Raw genomic sequence first — 20,549 nt, 5'->3', positions numbered from 1 at the left:
GTGTTTTTGCCTGTGAATAAAATATAGATTGTAAATGATTGCTGTCTTCCTGCCCTCAAGGGAAAATATAGGTTCTAATGTACAACAGCACCAAAACGTGTACAAGTAATTCAAAACGTCTGACTTACTTGGATTCGTTTTATATTCGAGTGCACATCAAAAACAATTCTGCTCATTTCAGCTATTATAGCCAACCTCTTCCGGCCTTCTGTTCTGGCTTTTCATATTTTTGGTCAGAGCTGAAAGACATATGCAGGGTTTTTTAATGTAAAGTTAGTTTTGTCCGAGCCATTTTCGTGAGTTTTCAACACCAAATAAAGCAAATTACTCCTAAAATGACTAGGAAAATAATTGGAGTGTGTATGAAACATTTTGTAGAGAAACTGTTTTGTAATTACTTCAAAACATCTGTTTTAAGAAATTAGTCATAAATTGGTCAGTTTTGATTTTGACCTCGTCTTTCACGCAAACTCTTCAAATCATGATGGTTTTGTGGTGATTTCTGTGTACGACTGATCTTTACCACAAACTTTCAAGTTTATAGAAAACAGTCTGGTCGTTCTAGCAGTTTACCTTTCTGTAAAATATGTCAAGACATGTTTTTTTGGACTACTGTCTTACTTGGAAATCCACACCTGCTTCATCTTTCGATTTTTATCAAGGATATCATTTGTCTTTATTGTTGTCATTTCAGCTTTAACCTCACCTGATCAGACATTTCTCTAGTACTAAACTGGGCTTTCTAAATGTTCTACAACAAACTTTAAAACGGCTTCAATGTAATTTTTCTTCTGCAATGGATTCTTGTGCAGTGAGTTTGCTTTTTTGATATTATTTGCTTATAGCAAAAGGAATGCTGTCTAAGTACTGATGGTCTACAACTGTTTTCTAGACTTTCTATGCCTTTTTGTGTTATTCCATTCATCAGTCATGTTTTTCACCCATAACTTCCTTTATAATTACTTTGCTTAGAGTTTTTAAATTTTTGCTTGTGTTGTTGCTAATATAGACTGTATTTTATTCAGTTTCTTCCCTATTTAAACTTAGAAAACATTGACATGTTTTTTTTTTTTTTTTTTTGCCTGATAGATTGCTTCCGATCTCTGACCAGTCCAGCCTGTTTTCCCCTTAGCCCAGGTAAGATGGTTCTGATGCTGTCTGGTACAGGAGTGGCATAATACAAGGAATTTGTCAGCGGTGGCCATGTCTGTGATGTCAGTGTGGGGTGGGTCTTGAAGCACAGATTTTGTCAACATGACTTTTGAATTTGGCACAAATACTTGAATCGGCTTTGTTTCTCTTCTGTAGATTTCTCTTATTCCTGCTTTCGATAACTGGTGCTTCTACTACACTTTTCTCTTCCACTCAATTTTCCATTACAGCGCGTTGATACAGCACTCATTGACTGTTAGGTCAGCAGTCTTTGCTAGACTGTAAGCCACAACATTTGTGTTGAAAAAAATATTTTGTGTAATATTTATATCAAAATAAACTAATAAAAATATATCTGTTTGTAATTAACATGTATCCAAGTTTCACTTTTTGACCTGAATCACTGAAATACACTTTTCACTGATACTGTAATTTATTGAGAACCAAATATACCCCACAAATGATTTTTTTTTTTTTATTCATTAGATTTTATTTATTTTGTGGTGTGCTCTTTTACTTCTACAGAGCATTCAAATTAAGGATAAGATGCAGGCCTATTAAAATTTTGAAGCATTTGTTTATGTATGTCTCTTAAGCCTGTTAAAAACAGAGAGCAAGCTATACTGAGTAGAGTAATTGCTCAGTATGAATGCGAATGAACGGGCGGAGCTGCATTTGGTTCTCTCCATGAATCCCCTCCTCCATCTGAACGCGCTGGTACAGAGCAAGTACTACCTAAACATCACAAAGTTCCCAACCACCGTTACGGACATTTTTAATACTTTTTAAGAGCTTGTCACGGCACTTTTTGTGGACTCTACAGACCTCTGGAAACGCGTATGTTGGAGCTGTTCCTTGCAGGCTGACGGGGATTTGGCTCTACTAAAGTGTAAATAAATATTCTTGTATTCCCTGTTAGATTATTTTTAAGTTGTGCGCTTAACTTAAAGATTTAAAATGTTTTCTTACAGGTTAAATTAAGGTGTTTCTCCCCTCGCCCCCTAGAGCGGATAGTACACGCTTGTGTCTTTAGTTTTATTTCAGTTTTAAATTTTTTTTTTTTTTTTTCTGATGTTGGACGAGAGAGGGACTTCCACGGAGTTACATAATGTGCTAACTCCTCAAACACGGCTTGCATTCACACTTACTTTTGCATTTTCCACAGACATAATACCGATATTATTTGGAGACTACGGGGAGCCATGCGGTGACTTTTACATTATAGGAATGATGAGATTTAAATAGGGCTGCTACTGTGCTGGATTTCTTAAAACTGATCCGAGTGCTGGTGTGGGGAGAGGTTTGAACCCAGATGATCTGACCGGGGGTGGGCTATGAATGCGGTCTGCAGAGTGAGAGCAACATGTGGTCTGTCTGTCTGAGTAGACATTGCAAAGCATGGATTTGGTCTGTCACAATCAAGTAAGTGCATCAAGAAATGCGCGTTTGGTTAGCTTCTAAGCCGTTCACACAAACTGAAATTGAACCAATTATTTTTATTTAGTCTCATTTCAGTCAGGATAGGCTATCACAAGCTTCCACAAATCTTTAAAATCCACCTCACTGACTAAATACGTTTATTTTAGCTATATTTTTAAACATCCTATTGGCTTGTCCTATGTAAATATGCAATGTGGAATAGAAGTACTCTGTCATGTCAAATTACTTATATATTTTACATAACGTCCAAGTCCTCAGATATAAATTGTTTTTTTCTAGAAACTGGTGCTCTGTATATGTCTCAGATAGCAGCATTGGACTACTGTATGGCTATTTTCTGATGGAAGACAGGAGAAGCTGACCCACATGCTGTCTTCAAGAAAAGTGCATCTTTTTAAAGAATGGCTGGGCGAGTTCTGACCTTTCAGATCCCAAAAGCAACAGTTCAGATCAGCTTCACTCAGTCTAACTTTAGCAAGTCCCGAAGTAGGTCAGTAGTGGGCAAAGTTTCAGACCACACTTCTGCAGGGAGCTCCAGTGTGAGTCTGCGGAAGCTTTCCAGGTTCAGTGAAATTCAGAGCTTCATATTTCATCTCTGGTCCAGCGTGAGCTTGTTAAGACCAGCGTAAACTGGATGTTGTGTCACGGGCGTATGTTGTGCATTTGTTCTGTCGAGTCACTGCGATGTCAACAGATGGAAATTCTGAGAAAGAACTTCACTCTCAGTGAACCAAGACGTCCTCTGCCGTCTTTGTCTGTGTTGTACATGTACAAACTAAAATTATGCCAACTCACACTTATGCGTCAATGACGCTGTCTCCTCTCACAACAAATATGTATCCACTTTTCTCAGTGATAGTGCATTCAACAAAAGGTGTCTGTTTCTGCTATATCTGTTGATGAAGTGAATTGTGGTAAAAGTCGAGCTTTTGTTTCCCAAAAATATATGATTATTTCTCTGAAAATCATCTGTGGGTTTTTAATCTAGCCAGACAAAGGAATCTTGTCTGTCTTTTTTTTTTCCTTTTGACTATAAAGCATTCTGTTATATGTTTAAAACTTGGCAGTCAGCTAATTGAATGACCTGTGGGGTATTGGTATGTTTTTACTTAACAAAGATATTCCAAGAATAAACTGCATGGGTGCTGCTAAGATAAAACTCCGTCATTGTGGATACTCTCTGTTTGTGTGGGAAACATTTTGGTCTGAGTTGTTGAGTGTTGCTGGTCCTGCATTGCTCAATGGAGGTGGTGCAACTAATGACATTGTCTGTCCTCCCAGCCTTTCTGGCCTGAATGACTGATACGCATTGTTGAATACACAAATATGGTAAACTGAAAGGGAAATGGAAGAGCACACCTAGCCACCTCCATTTTAGGTCAGTTATTTTATCTCTTGAGCAAGACTGAAAGACGTGACCTTTAAAAGGAACACCAGAGCAGGACTCAGAGTTGAAACTGGATATTTACATAGAGTGTAAAACAAAGATGTTTTTTTAATCACTGAGATTAAATTACTGCTTTTGACCAGCTATGATTACCAAAATTATTCCAGTTTCATATATGACATAAAAATATAGACTCTTAATCATTTTTAAATTGAAATTCCATCTTTCAAAGTAGCAATGGACATGACTTTAGCCATGACATAGCAGTTTGCAGTGTGGAACTGTGCTAAATGCAGGGTGAATTTTAATTGGTTCCTAGGGATCACACCCCTACTTGCTGATCAATGCCCCTCCTCTGAGGGGCATTGCTTCCACTTTTCTGACATCTGATTTATAGTTGTCAAAGTATTTTTTGATACATACAGTAGGTTCGGTGAATGCATCTGTGTGGAGGACAAGAGGCCATGCATCACAAAGCAAGATTGCAGTTGTCACAGTAATTCCTGCTGTTGGAAATTGTGATATTTATGAGTGGTCTCCGTAAACGTAAGCATTTTGTTGTTCAGATTGGGTGGGCATGGCATTTAAGCTTGTGTGTAAGAGTTATGTACTGCAACACTTGCAAAAAGAAATAAAACAGAAAATTTCTGCCAAATGTAGAAAATTTGGTAGTGTGACTGCAACTTTTTGACCTTGCATGCTCGTGCTCAACTACGGGCTGCTTGGAATAGCAAAGCCATGTGATTCTTCCATATTCTATTTTAGAATCCTACCCATCTAAAGGTTTGCTCTTCTGACAGCAGTTGAAAGAAAAGTTAGCAAATATGCTTTCGAGTTCCACGCCTGTCATCATTAATTTAAAATCTAACAAATAGATCGACATTTAAAGTGCAGCCGACACTGTTTTCTGGTAAGTTCAAAACTTTGCTTTCGATTTTTACCATAATCCATACCAAGTGATTATCTTTTACCATTTTTATTTGCCCCAGACACCAAAGATTGTTTTGATGGGTTATGATTCCCTCTATGTAAGAGATCATATTTTTGCCTTATCATTTACACTGATGAAAACCTAAGCATATAGAGTATTATGACCAAATTTTGCAGATCAACCAGTCAACTGTTGCTGATTTTGAGACTGTGTAGGGATTTGTTTGCCTAAGGGAAGAGAACCTGCACCCTTTATAACTTACTAAACATTTCTCATGAGCATCCAGCCTGTTTTCCAGCTGGTTTAAGCACAATTTATTAACTGTAACACCATGTGAGCATCAATGATCTGTGAAACACATCTACAACCTGAAAGTACTAATGTTAATGACCTCTAAAATGACTTTGCAATCATTGATTGGGTCTGATAGGGCAATATGATTATGGGTAAGCACAGCCTGAGGGGAGGGATGACTGTTTGACAAGGAAAAAGGTTAGTATCTGGAACTATTTTTTTTTTCTGAGTTTTGTATACAGAGTACTTCCTCACCATGTGACTAACGATGGTGGAGTTGGTATCTAATTTACAGCATAGACCTTTGAAATTATAGAAGTTGTTTGTGGAAAATATTACCAATGGGAAGATGTTATTTTAAAGTTTTTGGCAACTGCCACAAACTTTAATCAAGGCTTCATCATCAGTCTATTGCCACAAACATGTTACAGTTTAAGTTATGACGTTTTTGTCTTCAGTGACTTATCAGCTTCTGTGAAGGGATATTTTGCCTGCTGAACATCTAATTTCCATTTCTTACAAAAATAATTTTCTAACACAAAACCTTAAAACCCCATTTTTCCATATGTGTTTCGAATGGCAAAGTTGGAAAATTGAACTTGAATGTTTCCAGGAAGGAAAGAGGAAAGGGTACATTGTGTACATGGAAACCTTTCTGGGTTTATGCCATTAAGTCAGAGTGTCCTCACAAGGTGCCATTACGTTGACATGTGTCACATGGTCACAGCGTCACTGCATGTCACTCACTCTACTCCATTTTCACCGTGAGATGTACCAATCTTTTAACCAGACTGTTGGACCTTAACCTGCATTGCTTGACATTGTCCACATTGAACCAATATTCTTATTTGTTTCATTCTTTTACTTTAGTTTTAAAAGCAAGTATAGAATCTTATTATTAGGGTAGTTGGTCCATAGGTAACTTTTATGGATGTAGAGGTATGACATTTGGTCATGACATTTGGTCATGTAATGCAGATGTTTGTCTGTTGAACACTATGCTAAGGAGCGTTCCCCTGTCCTTTGTGAGTTGTGGTTACATAACATTTCAGCAATATGTCCAATAGCAAGGTTTTCCCAAAGACATCACTCTGTTCCACTAACTGTTTCTTTGCTTTACAGCCACATGTAGTGGATTTACATTACGTAACCTCCCACAAAACCACCTTGTCCTCCCATCAGAGATTTGTAGACTTGTTTGTCAAATCTGTAATACTTCAGCAACTTCAGTCTACATTTACTGGCAGGATTTAGAGTGCACGTTCCACATATTCACTCAGATATACTCCAGTCAGAACATTATCTTTTATCCTCTTTTCCCCCTTAGGGTGTGTGCAGCCTCCTCTTTCTCCCCCTGTGACCTCTGAAGTACTCTCCCCTCCTGAGACCAGTCTGCAAACCATGGTGCTGGAGAAACTTCTGCGTTTTGGAAAACAGTTGCTAAGGGTGAAGGTGGTGAACTCGAATTCCGAGGACTCCCGTCTGTCTCGATGTCTCAACACCTTCGACCTGGTAGCCCTGGGTGTGGGAAGCACGTTGGGTGCTGGTGTTTACGTGCTTGCTGGTGCTGTTGCACGAGACAATTCAGGTAAATTAATCAGCCTTGCTGATGTAAAAGTTTTAATTTTCGGAGAACATAGTTCCAGATTTTTGATTGTATCATATCTTTCCAGGTCCTGCTATCGTCCTGTCTTTCTTGATAGCTGCCTCAGCCTCTGTGTTGGCAGGTCTTTGCTATGCTGAGTTTGGAGCCCGTGTCCCGAAGACGGGCTCTGCTTATCTTTACTCGTATGTGACAGTCGGAGAACTCTGGGCTTTCATTACTGGATGGAACCTCATTCTCTCTTACATTATTGGTAAATCGGTATAACTTCTACAATGAGTGTCTTTTTAGGGTTAAGTCAAGATATTTTAGGTCATTTCATGTTTGTTAAGGGAGAACAACTGATTTGAGAACGAAGACTGAACTTTCTGTGCTCCAGGTACCTCGAGTGTTGCCCGTGCATGGAGCGCCACCTTTGATGAGTTGGTAGGGAAACACATTGAGGAGTTCTGCAGAGAACACATGTCTATGAATGCACCAGGTGTGCTGGCAGAATACCCTGACATGTTTGCAGTTCTCATCATATTTATTCTTACAGGTAGGAACATCTCCCTGTCTGCATCTTCTTTTGCCTCAACACTTACTGACTATGTCATTGTGTAGATCTTGATTGTGTGAGGCTGGACAACCATGTTGCTGTGTAAAGTTTCCATTGGATTAACATGGACATTTTGGTTTCATAATAACATAACATCACACTGCTGCTGCAGATTTGTCAGCTGCTCATCCAAGATGCAAATCCTTCCACCATAGAGTACAGGGTACTCATAGAATTTTTTTAGAAACCAATTTGAGGTGAGATTTGAGATAATTTTGAGATTTACCAGACCAGATAATGTTTTTCAATCAGTCCAATTATGGGGAGCCTGTGTATATCATAGTCTCAGTTTCCTGTTTTCGCTGACAGGAGTGGCCACTGGTTAGGTTTTCTGCTGCTGTAGACCATCCGTTTAAAGATTAAATGTGTTGCACTTTCAGTGATGATATCCAGCATTCTTTAGTTGTAACAAGTGCTTATTAGAGCAACTGTGTCCTTTCTTTCATCTCTAAACAATCTGGCTATTCAATCTGCCCTCAAGGCATTTTAGTCCACACAACTGCATTCTCTGAATTATGTCTAGATTATTCTGTGTAAGCCTGCAAGGTGATAATTCCAGTAAATTAGTTGTTTTTGAAATGCTCAGGTCATTTTGATAACAATATCCATGCCACTTTCATAGCAACTTTAATCCCTTTTTCTCTCCCTTTCTGATGTTCAGCCTCAACTTTAGCAAGTCATCTTCACCACTTCTAGTTGGCTACATGTATTGAGTTTTTGTCATTTGATTGGTTGACAAGCAAATTTCTATGTACTGTATATTGAAATGTTTCTATATATAATATGGCTTTCTAATTTGTTTCTCTGTTTAATTTTCTTTTTGTTTTCATTTGCAAGGTCTTTTGGCATTTGGAGTGAAGGAGTCAGCGATGGTGAATAAGGTGTTTACCTGTGTCAACGTTTTAGTCTTATTATTCATGGTGGTCTCTGGGCTGGTCAAAGGCACTTTGAAGAACTGGCAAGTCGATCCAGAGGAGATCCTACATGTTAATCATACGAATAGCTCAAGCCAAAAGTAAGAACATGACTCCAAACTTACCTTAATGTGCCCAAGATGTTTTAGAGATGTTTATCTTTAAAAATATGTATATTTTTGTGCTTTTTGTATGCAGTTTGACTGACATTCTGCCATCTAAGGAGAGAATAGGACAGGGTGGCTTTATGCCGTTTGGCTTCACAGGAGTACTTTCAGGAGCTGCTACGTGTTTCTATGCCTTTGTAGGCTTTGACTGCATCGCCACCACAGGTCAGTGATGGATGAAACACTTTGAAACTACTTTCTCCGCTTTTTGTGATCTTTCCTTTTCAAAATGTGTCTGAAAGTGTTTTCCAGCGAATATTTTAATAACAAATTACAGAGATCAGACAGAACATTATGATCACCCGTCTAATTGTGAGTAAATCCCACATTTGCTGCCAAAGGAGCCCCAGCCTACAGTTGTGGAGCCCAGTAGACACCTGAAGCAGTGCTGTGGGATCTGGCACCAAGATGTTGGCAGCAGAAAATCAGTGGCATTTACTTCACCTTTCAGTGGTCATAATGTTATGCCATATCGGTTTACTTTAAAATTGTTTACTTTACATTGTGCTTTATTATCTTTTTAGAGATAGTGATTTAAGTAGAGTAATTAAAATGGTGTTTCTTGGAGAAATGATGCATAAGAAACACCTCCATGCCACCCAACAGAGTCTTTTCTTCAACTCATAACTTCAAAGTCTTTGCGTATTATCCTTAACATCTGCTCTGACATGTTGGTGAGAACTTTCTTTCGAATCAGAATATCTTTGCTCTCAATTAACTTTCTGCAATAGATCTGCTTCCATCTAAGCATTTCTCTTATCTCCATTTCACTCTGACTGGATTTCATTTATAGGCTGGAGTTGGGGTATATTGCATGAGGCAGAATCTGCAGTTGGAAGACTATTAGTTGCTAGCATTACATAAGAGTAGCCAGGGAGAGGGAGAGAAGGTGCACTTTTCATGCATTTGGCCCACTTCTCTGTGTGGCAGGATGCCAAAGGCTGTGACGCAGAAAGGGGAGAGATTCAGCTTAAGAAGATGTTGTCCAGACTTTTTCTAAACTCCTCAAATTAACATATGTGAATAGATCTTTGTGTTTCTGCATTATGTTTGTGGATTGCTGTAATGGATCCAAGACTTCTATGTTGGAGGGAAAGGAAGGTTTACACTAGCTTACATGCTCTCTGACATATTAGTTCTTCTTTTCTTTTTTGGCTCACATGGAGAAAACCCTTAAATTATTGCTGAAGTTTTACAGTTTTCTACATGCACTGGACTCATGCCAACACAAAAACATCTCGCCAACAGTGGCGCAACAGCTGTTGGAGGGGTTTCAGGCTCAACTACTCTGAGTTGCAAATTTGAGAATTTTATTTCATTGATTTCTAAACATGCTGTTTTTATTTTTGTTTTTTTTTTTTGTTTTTTGCATAAAAATATATTGGTCTTGTTCAGAATGTTTGAAGGTGACATAAATGCATCATTTTACAAAATACAAATTTTGCCATTCCTAAGCCCTTTTTGTCTGGGCAAAACTCATTTCACTATGATCAAGGTGAAGCTGTACAACGTTCTACGCTAAAACATTTTATCTGATGCTAAAACCCACTTTTAAACCAACAACATTAAGTCTGTTTTAATGTGTTCAAGTTGCCTTGAATACTCTTTTCTGAAATTATTGTAAGTTTTTTTTTTTTTTTTTTACTTCTTCAATTTGTTTTTTGGTTTGCTTTTTGCATTTCCTAAACAATTTATTTTTCTCTACACCAGTAATAGTGGCCAACACAGAGTTTGAAGATAAACTGAACTGTGTTTTTTTATTTTTGCAAACTTCAGGCGAGGAGGTGAAGAACCCCCAAAGAGCCATTCCTATTGGGATTGTGTCCTCGCTGCTGATTTGTTTCGTTGCTTACTTTGGTGTTTCTGCTGCCCTCACCCTCATGATGCCATACTATCTTCTGGACAGCAACAGCCCTCTGCCTGTAGCTTTTAAATATGTAGGCTGGGGAGGAGCCAAATATGCTGTAGCTGTAGGCTCTCTTTGTGCTCTGTCTACCAGGTAAGAACTTCACACCGTATCAACTTTTCCATCCATACATCTGTGGCATGTTTTCACTTGAGCCTTTTAGACATATGCACTTTAGATCATTTTATACAGATACTGTAGGTCTTAAAGTAAACATCTACAATCTAGGCTGGAGAGCTAACATGTCAATGTAAGATTGGATCTTTTAACGTCTCGTTAATATAAAAACAACTCCTTCAACTGCTATTTTCAATTTGTTATAAAGAAAATAATGTTCACAGGATTACTGCATGCCTCATCCTGAATTTTTCTAAAGCAGATCTTGTAAACGTTTCTAGACCCAGTCTTGTCAGACAAAGTGCTGATAAGCTGTTGTGTAAAGAAGACAGTCTTTTGAACACCGTTGCTCACATGTGATAAAGGCTACAGAGAAACATGCAGACGTGCATGTGCAGGCATATATAAACACGCTTGTGTGCGCCTACACGCTTTCTGTATGTGTGCTGTAGGTATATTTAGCTTTAAACGGAATTTGACTCCTTATCTAAAAATAAAAGCTCCACTGACCAATTATTTGTAACGTAAGTGTAAGTGTCTGAAATGTAACAAGGACTTATTAAGTAGCAGTTTTTCTTATGTTTAGCTCAATTGTTAATTATTTTTATATGGTTAGTGCGAATGACATGTAACATTTATATTCTTACAATGAAGTGTGCAGTATAATTTCACTCAAGGTAGCTTTTTTTTTTTTTTTTATTAAATAACTATGTATTTAACATTTTCCTGCATGTGTCTGCATTGATTCTCAGAACACAAGATATTACAGTGCTGTTCAAAAGTTTTGAGGAACCTCTGTTTTTTTCTCTCTCTCTGTTTTGAAGAGTCAGGTGTTTTTGTAATATTTTAGGGTGGTGTCAAGCAAGTCTTTGTAAATTTAGTCATTTTATTATTATTTATTTATTTATCGGACAAAAGCTGATTTATTCTACCTTTTAGTCTATTGCTTGCATCTCTGATCTATAAGCAACAATACATAAAAAAGTAACTAACACATAAGACAAATTGGAAGACTAACTAAAATAGACGTAGCTGATTTCTTAGTAAAGATAACTTTCTTTATGTACCATGCTCAGTTACTGCAGAATCTATATCAAGTATATTGGAGGTCAAAGGCAAATAACATGAAAGTCTGGCACTTTGGAAGCACAACATTAAAAAGTAAGAGGCCTCAGAACTTTTTGACAGTACTGTATGTACGCTGTTCCTTATTCTGCTACATTCACGCTGTTCTGTGTTTCTTCGATGTTTGAGCTGTTGTCTCTGTTCATGTATGTCTTATATCATTCTCTTGGATGTAAGTGAAGTGTGGATACTATATATCCTGGTCTCCCCCCCCCCATGGCAGCCTGCTGGGCGCAATGTTTCCTATGCCTCGTGTTTTGTGGTCGATGGCTGATGATGGGCTGCTTTTCAAGTTCATGGCTGAGATCAGTCCCCGCACCAAAACCCCACTAACTGCAACCTTTGCCTCTGGCATAGGGGCAGGTGAGACACTAACATGCATGTTTCTAATTTTGCATCCTGTAGCTTCTTTCCATGCTTAAGGACTGAGTTGTGCTGGGCTTAATGTTCCAGACGGTCAGCTGGAGATGTTAACACCTGGCAGAAATCAGTTCCCTGATCATTGAAGGGTCTTGTTCACTGTTTTATAGCCAGTGTTCTATTTCCTTCTCTTGAAAGGTCTTGCTTAGTGGTGGAGCTTGATAGAAACAAAAAACAAATGTACAGGGAGACATTGGAAGACGGGCTGGGAGGGCTGGGCAGATAAACCCCTACAGTACCTTGATGCTACACTAAAAAATACAAATCTTGAAATTTTAAGAAATAGTGTTTTTTGCAAACTGTCAGCATTTCTGTGGAGCTTTGTTAAAAAAGTATGGCCTCCTTAAGGGCAAGCTTTTCTTGCCTTCGGTGCTGTTCAAGCAAGAACCGCCACTGGTGTAGCTTATTGTAGTCTAGGTGTGTTATTTCTCCTATCAGTCCTATTATCAGTCTATCACAGATTATGTTCCACTATCTTTCTGTTTTGAAACTTTGTTATATTTTGAACCTGCATCTTGTAAAAACAAATCCACCAAGCAAAGCTTCATACACAAATACAATTTGCAATGAAGAATAATAGCATGTGGAGCCTTGCATGATTACATGGCATCATTCAAAGAACTTTTGACAAACAGCATCATGTCCCCTTGCGCTATACTGACTCCAGCCTGAAAACCCTGTTGCGCATTTTTCTGCCTCACATTTCCAATCCATACATTGCCGGCTTTTTTTTTTTTTTTTTTCAAGCTAGCATTTTCTTTTCTTCCCCCATATTTCCCTCCACTTACCAACAACTATCTCCCAAATCTTATGTTTTCCTCACTCTACCCCAGTCTTTTGGGTTCCATGTTCCCCCTACCCCGTATCATCTTTGCCATGGCACGAGATGGCCTTCTCTTCTCCTTTTTGGCCCATATCAGCGAGAGGAAGGCACCCATAAACTCTACTGTTGCGGCTGGGGTCATGTCTGGTAAGAGGAGTAGGAAATGCAAACCAGGAAGAAAAGAGAGAGTCGGAGTCATGGAAACGGCAGCGGAACGATAGGGGAAACGTGAACAGAGATCTAAAAGAGAGCAAAGTTTAGATGATTAAGTTTACTGAGAGCAGTTAGCAATAGGCATCTAGGGATTCAAATGGCACCAAAGAAAGATCAGATTAAGGGTTTTATATGATTTAAGAAATAAATACGGAAGAATTTAAAAGAAAAAATCAGTGACATTCACAGTGCAACATTTCAGTACATTACCACCATGATGTTCTTCTTCTAGAGTTCTATTTTTTTAGCCATATTGTCAGTGGATAAAAAAAAAAAAAACTTCATACATGAATGAAAGACAATAAACATGTTATGTTTAAGGCTCTTACATGTCTCCCTGTCAGGTCTGATAATTTATTATTAATGAACTAAAGACATGATACACTGTAATAGTGTAACAGTAAGACCTTAACATAATAGATCTTAACATGATCATGAAAGTTCATGTAACCATTATCCTGTGCATTAACAGTTGAAACAGTTCCATGATAGATTGTATATCAATAATTTCTGAGACATATACGCACACAAACTCTCCAGTCAGAATTAGATAATGAAAGAAATAACATAATGGATGTTTATTAGATTTGATGTCCGTGAATGTTAAAACATTTGAGTACTTTTTCAATTTTGCTCTTTCAAAAATATTTATCTTCAAGCTTGCACCGTTCTTACAGGAGCCCTTTTTTGCTTTTTTTTTTTTTTTTTTTTTTTTACACATTTTTAGCAATCATGGCGTTTCTGTTTGACCTGAAGGACCTGGTGGACCTCATGTCAATAGGAACGCTGTTGGCCTATACGTTAGTGGCCGCCTGTGTGCTGGTGCTAAGGTCAGTTTGGACTATTTTATTCAAAAATTCTAGGTGGAACCCAAAGGAAAATTTACTTAGTTGATTCTTAATGGATCATAAAAGTCTCACTGGAACAAAGCAGAACAAAGCAGAATCTTCTATCTAGTCATGCAAGTCTTTTTTTCTTTTACTTTGTGTTACAAGAAGAAGAAAAAAATACTGATAGAGTTGCAAAATTGTTCATTCTTAAAATTAAAAAAACACATACACGTTGGGGGTAATTTATGACATTAGTTACCAAATTAGTGGGATTTGGAGTAATTGTGTTTCAACATTTACTTCATTAACATTTGCACATTATAAAACCGAATCTGTGTAGTCAAATTTTTTAATTCTAAATTTAAATTTCCTGACTTCTATTTTTATAACTTTCATAATAGAAATGTTTTGTCCAAATCTACAGTCTTATTTATACATTTCTTCAACTTTGATTGGATTTTTAACCAATCAAAGTCGTGTGTTGTTCTCTGTGAAAATGTTCTGACACGAAACGTTTCACTCACTTTTCATTTGTTTCATAATGTGTAGTTGAGCTGTCATTTTAATTAACACTTCCTTTACAAAGGATCACTACTGCTTTACATTGTTACGATTGGAACAGCAGCAGTGAATATGTGGTATTTAGATTTTCTATTGATCTAATTGAGAAATGTGCTAATGTGTGCTTCTTTTTTTTTTTCCAGATACCAGCCAGAGATCCACAGTCCAGCGTACCAGATAGCCAATACCCATGATGAGGCAGACTGCAGTGATGGGATATGTGTATCCAGTATGGGCATCCTTCCTGGTGTGGAGGAAAGATTCAGTTTCCAGACTCTTCTGTATCCGAACAACCCTGAGCCGTCCACGCTGTCAGGCTTCATTGTTAAAATGTGTACCTCTGCCATAGGTATGTTTTCGTGCAAGACAAAGCAGAAAAATAATTAGTCTTAAGAGCCCATTTGTCTTTTCATGACAAGAACAAAGGATCAATCTTGTTATTACTCAGTTATTTTAGGAAATTATGAATTATTTATGAAGTAGCCTCTTTGAGTTGTATCTATGGAATAGCCATTTTTTAGTCACATTTGACAGAAGAAAAAGTGAACAAACAGAACACATTGTGTTTCTTGGCTTTTATACCTTCTCAAGAGCCAGTTTCATATTTGAATTCATAGGATAAACAAGCAGGAGTCTTTATTTAAAATTAAGTCAGCTGATTTAATGTACATTAAATAAGTCCAAAATTAAATTATGTTTGTCTGAATTTACAAACTCTCTGATATGTGCTTTTGCAGGAATGCTGATCCTGGCCTTCAGTATATTGGCTGTGCATGGAGGCCTCGCCTCATGGAACATGGTAGCCCTGAGTGTGATCTTCATGGTGTGTCTCGTTCTGGTTTTCATAATCTGGAGGCAGCCTGAGAGTAAAACAAAACTCTCCTTCAAGGTTAGGCTTGAAGACCATTTTAGTACTATGGCATGCTAATTAAATTTAACAGTTTAATGTTTGGCTATGATGGACAAAAAGTGTACAAAACCTTAAAATAAAGTAATTGTTTATTTTAGTTGTAAATAAATTTAAATAAATATATATATTTCTATATATTAGGGGGGGTCAAAGAAGTATATTAACTTATCTCCTTTTAGAGAATTGTCACCAAGCTTCCAAAATCTATTTGTTTTAAAGGTTTTCGAATAAATATGCACATTTTCCAGGGCGTTCGTGTGTGGTAATGCAGTCCTATTTCCCAGGTTCCCCTGGTGCCTTTCATTCCAGTCATGAGCATGTTTGTCAATGTCTACCTGATGATGCAACTGGACAGAGGAACATGGGTCAGATTTTCCATCTGGATGGCTATAGGTACTCGTACCTCTTTCGTTATTATGCATCATTTTTATGTTGAACATTAGAAAATTATTTTCTTTGCAAAGCTGATTGGAGCTTTGTTTGCACAATGTAATGTGATATCACAATTGCAGGTAGGTAGTGTTAGAAGGCTTTTCTTTAACATTGCCTTAATAAAAAATATCTACCGAGAAGGACTGCAAAACTCAAACTAGGAAGACTTGATCACGTGTCATTTACATGAAAACATACTACAGCCTAGTTAAGACTTTAACAGATTTTTCATCACGAGAGTGTATGATACAAGCCATATTTTGTCTTTTTCCTTCTTTGCAGGTTTATTCATCTACTTCTGTTATGGCATTCGTCACAGCTCAGAGGCGGCCTCCGCTCACCTGTCTCTGGTAACAGAGATGAATGGTTTTAATCATGATCATGAATTGGAAGTCATGTCAATAGAGAAAGAAGCTTTTCTCAATGACGGCTTTGATGTCAGGGAAGAACACAACGGGGAGTTATAGAAGGGACTATAACACACAGCTCCATGTCCACCTGCCCTGACACCAGGCTGTCATCGTAGAAGGGTTTTTGCCAGTCCCCTTCTTCACCTCTCCTTTTGGGGGGAAAGCTATGCTGCAAAAATGTAAACTGACACCCCCATCTAGGTCCTGCTCACATTACAGCCAAGTGGTGATGAATCCCTTGCAGAAAATCAAACTGAAACACTCAGTGGAGTCAGTATTTCTGCATGGCCTCGTGGTTCAGCTGTTCATTACTGCCTGACTGTCTGTGGAAGAAGGGCTTTCATTAGAGACATCAGTGTTTAATGGAAGTTGAGAGGTGGAGTACGGCCATGTTAAGTTCCTCTACATGTTGAGAGTTGGGGTGTTAATAGGTTGAATTACTAGCAGTCAGACGGTGGAGTGGTTGATGTTGTGCTGCCAGAATATTTTCTAAAAATAGATTGATTTTTTTTATATATCTATTAAAACATAATGTCTACATAAATTTGAAGAAGATACAACCATCTCAGTACTTTATGAAATGTGTTACCACAGTGTGCTTTGTTTGAAACTGGTCAGTGGATCTTTAGTGATGTAGCCTTCGGGAGAAACAATGATTTAAAGTAGTCAGCAGCATTATTTACTTACCTAAATAATGTTCATAGGAACATAGTAAAAAAAATAGATTTTGAGATGTTATTTCAGTAGAAAAGGGACATTTTTATAACGGTTATTTCAAGTTGACCAGCCATTGTCCTCTCTTTTCTCCTGAAATATATTGAAAAGAGTTCATTCTTTTCCTCTACACTTATATTACTAGTCGTCCTAATGACAGCATAAATTTGTCACCACATTGTTCATGTTGTCTGGGTAAATTACAAAATTATGTCTTTGAATTTTTTAACAAAAATTTGCTTAGGAGATGGGTCAATCATTCTCTACAAGAGTGTTTATGTACAAAACTTTGGTTTTAATGGGAAGACTATACTAACCACAAATTGAGAACTTCCGTCTCTATGATCTTGTACCTTGATTGATTAAGCATATTCATTTACATGCTTCAATTATGTTACCCCAAACCTTTAAAACTTTTAATTATGTTACACTGATCCCTCAGTCTGTTAGTCGTGTCCGTTTTGACTTTTGTCCTGTTCATATTAACTTATGCAACTCGTTAGGGGATTGGTCCTCTGATTTCTTCTGCTTGTTGAATGTCATTGAATGTGTTTGGGAGAAAGGGGAAAAAAATAGTCCCATTCAAGTATAGACATATTTTTTGCAATAAATCTTTTTTGACAATAATTTCAAAGACTCTTCGCTCTATACCTTTTCTTAAGTTTCACCAAACTCTGAGCAAAGGTACAACTGTTACAGGTTTTAGATGAACTTCATAGACTTCCACATTCCCTGCCATTAAGGCCAATTCTTACAATTTAACTCTGAAACAAAATTGCATTTACTTCACATTGGAAACAATTGCTAATCAATTGAAGTGCAACAATTTAAACTGGTGCAACATATTCCAAAGCAATGTAGCAGCAGCATCTCTATTGTTTATAAAATTAAAAATTGATTAACGATACGCTTTGTATGGGTGATGTTATGGTTTTAATTTATGCATTGGATCACACAATGTTATAGCATTGGATTTAAGACTATAAAATGTTTCTATGTTTTGTTTGAGTTGTCTCTTCTGTGCATCTTATTGAAAATGTATTTGCAAGTAGAACATATGAAATTAAACAGCGATGACTATCACAAAAAGCCGAGAAAATTCAATCGTCCAAAAACACTCAACATCCTTCTCTCCACTAAACTCCATCACAAAGGTTCAGGGTCATTTTCCTCGATAAATTTTACCCATGCAATCTGTTGCCACCCTGGTAACGGGATAAAACTGGAAAAGTTTCCCACGGTACACCAATACTTGGATATCAGTATGTAGGTTAGGTCCTTTAAACCTCTGAGAAGTGTTCTGGTCTAAAAACTTGTAGGAACTCTTTTGAATTTGAATTACTATTGTTTTCAATGACAAATTGCTATGTTATTGACTTTTATGTGGGCATAAATCAAAATTCAAACTTCACATTCACTTGATGTAATATGATTGTAAGGTGAAGTCAGAAAAGGTACTGGTATAACTTTTACACCGTTGGTGGCTGCACCCTGGCATTTATAGCATTTGTTAATTAACCTTTCTCTCAAACATTTTCTGGGTTTTACTTGTATGTCTTTGCTAAATGTCTCTGCCATTCGCACACATGCGTATTACTGTGTTACAACCCACTTTCAAAACCTTTGCTATTTGCTTTTTTTTTTCTGTTCAAGTTTTTGATAAAGTGCAATAAAATATGCAGGAAATAAAGACAGAGAAATTTGTTACTGTGACATAATTGGCACACTTGAACAATTATTTCCCCAAGACTTTCATTAAAATAAATGTCACGTACTTTGTCAATTAATATAGTTTCGGATAATTTGTTAAAACATTGGTGTGCAGCTTCGGTCGTCAAGGGCTGGTGTCCTGCCAGTTTTACAGGAGTTTTTGCTCCAATACAACTGATTCAAACTACCTTCTCAACATGTCAAAGTTCTGCAGAGACCTAATGAACCGGTTCGGGTGTGAAGAACCAGTGGAAAAAAGACTAAAACATGCAGGATATCCGCCCTTTTATACAGACTTTTGACACCGCTGCTTTAAAACAAGATGGCAGTCAATAATTAGATGTGTATAATCAAAACTGTACATAAGATGTGTATATTTCTAGTATTAAGTTATTTATGAATACTTTTTTTTCTTTTTTAGAAAAAGAGCAGTTGCATAACGTGTGGATTCTACAGCTTCTATGTTCTCTTAAACTGATTTTATTCCTGTAATAAGCATATCTCTGCAAATAAAACCGTACATCCTTGCTATAAACAAAAAAAAGTTGCCGTCATTTGTCTTTTTTCTTTCATCAGCATAATTACTCAAGAGTCACAAATGCCCCAAAGTACAGCCGCTCCTGTTAGGCACAACTTTTGACTGGAAGTGAGACACCTCACTATTGCTTCGAAGGTCATTTGAACACAGCGATGTTTCAAAATGTGTTATCCATGCAAGAAAGGGAGTATGTGATGTGACAGTGAGCAGTTCTTGCTCATTTCATCCTTATTTTACAGAAGGGTTTTTTTTATGTGGTTTGGTGTGGCTGTAGCACAGATTACTGCACAGAATCACAGCTTTCTTATCATTTCATCTTACTGTCATTTTAAAGCAGTTTTTTGTAAAGATGGGACTAACAGTAAGAAGCAGGCTAACTCCTGGCTCACACATACATGGATACTTTCCAGCTACAAATATGGTATCTCTACAGCTCCAACTGTCAAAGCGAGTGAAGGAATCTTGTGCATGGTTCACTTTCTCACTTGATTTTTTATTTATTTTTGTCAAATACTAATATATTTTGTGCATAATTTATAGCTCAGAACATTCAATTTTGGTCTTCCTGACTAAATCACCTGGTCATGTTCACCAATTCCTTAACATCACATGTGGGGAAACTTTGATTTGGACACCTACTAAATTTCTTACAATATTCTTCTTTTTTATTATTATTTTTGCCATTTTTTTAATAACATCAGATTTGTTGAGTGCAGGACTAACAGCTGATCTTAAGACAGATTCTCCCACCTGAGCTATGAATTTAACATCTGCTTAATTTAGAATCTGTGTGACAGCAAAAAATGCAAATATTAAATGTTTAATACAATTTAAATGCGCAATACATACAAACCCATGAATTTAAATGGGTGAATGCATTTCAAGGCACAGTAATTTCATCTCATTCAGAGCGCCGAGGGATATTCCAGTAAAGATCCAGCAGAGGGCGGAAGTGAATAAAGAAAATGAAACGAGAGCATGTGCGTGTAAACGCACCTGCTGTGGGCTGCAGCATCAGCACCACTCCTCCTCCAGATCCCTCCCTTCTTCTCCTCCTCCTTTCCCTCCTGTCTGCAGCATACCTCTCTCTCCTGCACCGTTCATGCCATCCTAAACCTGAGCGAGAGCAGAGGAAGCAGCAGAGCCACGCGGCTTTGTTTCCAATAGCAGCTTCTGTGTTTTCCACCAGCCTCCTCCGCGAATCAGCACCAGAAAACCCTGCAAGTAAGTGGCGACACTGAAAACATCCGACGCATGTTTTTTTTTTTTTTTTTTTTTTTTTTTTTTTTTTTTTTTTTGGGGTTTTCCCCGGGCCCGTGGGGGGTTTTAGATGTGTGGCCCCATATTTTTTTTT

General features: G+C 37.5%; 2 protein-coding genes across 6 annotated transcripts in view; both read left to right on the top strand.

Moving 5' to 3' along the window:
• The first annotated feature begins 1,852 nt into the window (after positions 1-1,852).
• Positions 1,853-19,201, top strand: slc7a1a (solute carrier family 7 member 1a). 4 transcript variants are annotated; one of them, XM_015047989.1, is made up of 13 exons: positions 1,853-2,041; positions 6,532-6,792; positions 6,878-7,060; positions 7,187-7,345; positions 8,243-8,420; positions 8,518-8,651; positions 10,263-10,485; positions 11,858-11,997; positions 13,818-13,920; positions 14,625-14,830; positions 15,219-15,370; positions 15,676-15,784; positions 16,106-19,201. In XM_015047989.1, exons 2-13 carry the CDS (start codon positions 6,606-6,608, stop codon positions 16,288-16,290), a joined length of 1,959 nt encoding a protein of 652 aa, XP_014903475.1. In that variant the 5' UTR covers positions 1,853-2,041; positions 6,532-6,605; the 3' UTR covers positions 16,291-19,201. The 4 variants fall into 4 exon arrangements, with proteins under 4 accessions (XP_014903475.1, XP_014903477.1, XP_014903478.1 ...); XM_015047991.1 differs by lacking the exon at positions 11,858-11,997 and adding an exon at positions 12,888-13,024 and having other exon boundaries at positions 1,854-2,041; XM_015047990.1 differs by lacking the exon at positions 1,853-2,041 and adding an exon at positions 4,758-4,889.
• Positions 19,202-20,241: 1,040 nt separating this feature from the next.
• Positions 20,242-20,549, top strand: part of mtus2a (microtubule associated tumor suppressor candidate 2a) — a 51,243-nt gene continuing 50,935 nt past the window's right edge. For both annotated transcript variants that reach the window (XM_015047985.1, XM_015047984.1), the window contains exon 1: positions 20,242-20,419. The gene's annotated coding sequence lies outside the window, so the exon portion shown is untranslated. The remainder of the gene's footprint in view (positions 20,420-20,549) is intronic.

The sequence above is a fragment of the Poecilia latipinna genome, unplaced genomic scaffold, assembly GCF_001443285.1.
Source record: "Poecilia latipinna isolate Pla-1442-1.1 unplaced genomic scaffold, P_latipinna-1.0 Scaffold853, whole genome shotgun sequence".
NCBI lineage: Eukaryota > Metazoa > Chordata > Actinopteri > Cyprinodontiformes > Poeciliidae > Poecilia > Poecilia latipinna.
The sequence above is the reverse complement of the archived record's forward strand: the minus strand, read 5'-3'. Positions and strand labels throughout refer to the sequence as shown.

Coding starts and splice junctions, on each gene's coding strand:
- slc7a1a (XM_015047989.1), top strand. CDS start 6,606: ATGGTGCTGGAGAAACTTCTGCGTTTTGGAAAACAGTTGCTAAGGGTG. Junction 10,486..11,857: donor CTTTGTGCTCTGTCTACCAG/GTAAGAACTTCA, acceptor CCCCCATGGCAG/CCTGCTGGGCGCAATGTTTC. Junction 11,998..13,817: donor TGCCTCTGGCATAGGGGCAG/GTGAGACACTAA, acceptor ACACATTTTTAG/CAATCATGGCGTTTCTGTTT.